The sequence below is a fragment of the Amphiura filiformis genome, chromosome 11 (genome assembly GCF_039555335.1).
Source record: "Amphiura filiformis chromosome 11, Afil_fr2py, whole genome shotgun sequence".
Classification (NCBI taxonomy): Eukaryota; Metazoa; Echinodermata; class Ophiuroidea; order Amphilepidida; family Amphiuridae; genus Amphiura; species Amphiura filiformis.
Window position 1 is genome coordinate 38071674 of NC_092638.1, and position 2595 is coordinate 38074268.

Sequence of the window (2595 nt, forward strand, 5' to 3'; positions counted from 1 at the left end):
CTCTACAATACCGCAGTGAAACGATTGAGTAACCATGTTCTCTGTTATTTTACCATCAAAATTAAGATACTGATCCTGATGTAACTCAGATTTATGCCATGAAACCGCCGTATTTTAGCTGCACTTCTGTGCTGCTTGTGTGCTTCGCAGGACAACATGACTTGCTACACATTAATACCCCGGAACCGGTACTGATATCCCGCGTATGTGGCGAGTTGCACTGACCACTAGGAACTGCGACGCGGCTATGCGGTCATACGCGCTCAGAGGGAGATAGTAAAACTATTTCCCGGGGAGATAGTACTTTGAATAGTACCCCGTTCCCTCATCGATCGGCTTTTTGATTGCTTTGCAAAATAGCAAAACTAGTTTTGGTCACATGATACTCGTTTAACCAATTAATGAACGAGAATATATTAATGAAGGATATAATGGAATTTATTACAGCTACAGAGTCTGCATGTCGGAATTTACCCGAGACTCAAGCGAATGAATTGCGTTCCAAAGTTGTGAATCTCGTAAGTAAACCTAAGAAAATTGATTCGAACATTAGCAAAGACGAAAGGAAAGCGCTTCAGGACCTAAGAAAAGATTCGTATGTTACCTGCCGATAAAGGCCGTTTATGTGTGATTTTGGACACCACTGAATATCACCAAAAGTGTGAAGCTTTGCTTGGGGATACCAACACATACAAAAAGTTAGGAAAACGTGATCCTACCTCCAGATACAAGAAAAATCTTGTGTCTGTACTGCAGGACATTGAAAATGAAGGTGCCATAAACAGGGTCGAGTATCGGAAGTTGTACCCAACTGCTGAAAATTCCCCTAAGTTTTATGGACTACCCAAGGTGCACAAATTGAACACTCCATTGCGCCCAATTGTCAGCTGCATTGGCTCCATCACTTATAACTGTTCCAAATTAGTCGCGGACATTTTGTCACCTCTTGTCGGAAAAACCAAACATCATATTTCTAACTCGCAGCAATTTGTTGAACTTATCCAAGATCAAAGAGTAGAGGAGGATGAGGAGTTGAGATCGTATGACGTCAGTGCCTTATTTACATCGGTCCCTGTGGACAAAGCACTTCGGATAGTACGTTCTCGCCTGGAACAGGATAGCGCCCTCGGTGATAGAACTGAATTAACACCTGACCAGATAGTTAGACAATGGAGACTATTATGAACAGTTACACGGTGCGGCCATGGGCCTTCCGCTTTCTCCGATACTGTGCGACATTTACATGGAAGACCTTGAACAGAGAGCTATTGCGACAGCACCCCACCCCCCTCTGTGGTGGTTTCGCTATGTACATGACACCCACTGCAAACTTAAGAAGTGTCACTCGCAAGAATTTACCGACCATCTAAATTCGCTGGACAAGGACATCAAATTCACCACCGAAGGAGAAGAAAACGACTCGCTTGCTTTTCTGGACACTCTCACCGTAATCCAACCTGACAGATCCATCAAAGTCACCATTTACCGCAAAAGCACACACACCGATCAATATCTCAATTTCTCGTCTAATCACCCCATTGATCACAAACTTGGAGTCATCCGAACTTTGTACCATAGGGCCGACACCGTGGTCACTAACCTCCAGGATCGCGAAGACGAGAAAGCACATGTGAACAATGCTTTAGTGAAATGCGGTTACCCCAAATGGGCTCTCGATAAAGCTACAGAACCAAAAACTCACAAAACGAGCGACGTGGGCGATAAACGCCCAAATAAAGGTCACGTAGTTCTCCCCTATATCAAAGGCACTTCTGAAGCCATTAGAAGGACTTTTAGCAACTACGGTGTTAGCGTTTTCTTCAAACCGACCCGCACACTTAGACAAATCCTCGTGTCACCCAAGGACAAGACAGATAAGAAGGACATTACAGGTCCGGTATATTACATCCCTTGCCAGGGCAAAACTGTTACCGGTACCGGACAGTGCAAAGAAGCCTATATTGGCGAAACTGAACGCTCTCTGAAAACACGTTTCAATGAACACAGGAGACCCAGTAGTACAGCATCAGAGGTCTCAAACCACATTCACATCGAGTCTCCGGGACATTTTGTGGACTTGGATAAGGTCCGCCATACTTGACAGAGACAGCAGGTGGTTCCAACGTGGAGTCAAAGAAGCAGTTCACATCAAAGCCAATCAACCATCTCTCACATACTGCAGTTACTGTCCGTTTTCCTATACACAATACACAGTGCTCTTTCCCATTGACGCGTGACCTTTACAAATAGCCCTACGTTAACAGTATGGGGATATGACTAGTTAACATCGCTGTGTGAAAAATAACCGGCCAATATTAAAAGTACTCTTCTAAAGTTCTAGAAAATATAGTTTTTAACATGTCCTAAATTTTTAGCTAATTTAGATGTTTGGAAATATTCGTACTTTGGTGTTTTAGTTAATGTTATAGGTAATAGTACATTGCCTAGTTAACGTCGCTGTGTGAAAAATAACCGGCCAATATTAAAAGTACTCTTCTAAAATTCTAGACAATATAGTTTTGTAACATGTCCTAAATTTTTAGCAAATTTAGATGTTTGGAAATACTCGTACTTTGGTGTTTTAGGAAGGATATG

The 2595-nt window shown here is 42.7% G+C and overlaps 1 protein-coding gene across 1 annotated transcript; it reads left to right on the forward strand.

The window, feature by feature from the left end:
- The first annotated feature begins 597 nt into the window (after nucleotides 1-597).
- LOC140163667 (uncharacterized) lies at nucleotides 598-1185 on the forward strand. The gene has a single exon (XM_072186982.1). The coding sequence runs from the start codon at nucleotides 598-600 to the stop codon at nucleotides 1183-1185; it is 588 nt and encodes a 195-aa protein (XP_072043083.1).
- Nucleotides 1186-2595: the final 1410 nt, after the last annotated feature.

What these genes read in the sequence shown, in the direction of transcription:
- LOC140163667 (XM_072186982.1), top strand. Translation starts at nt 598, where the DNA reads ATGTTACCTGCCGATAAAGGCCGTTTATGTGTGATTTTGGACACCACT.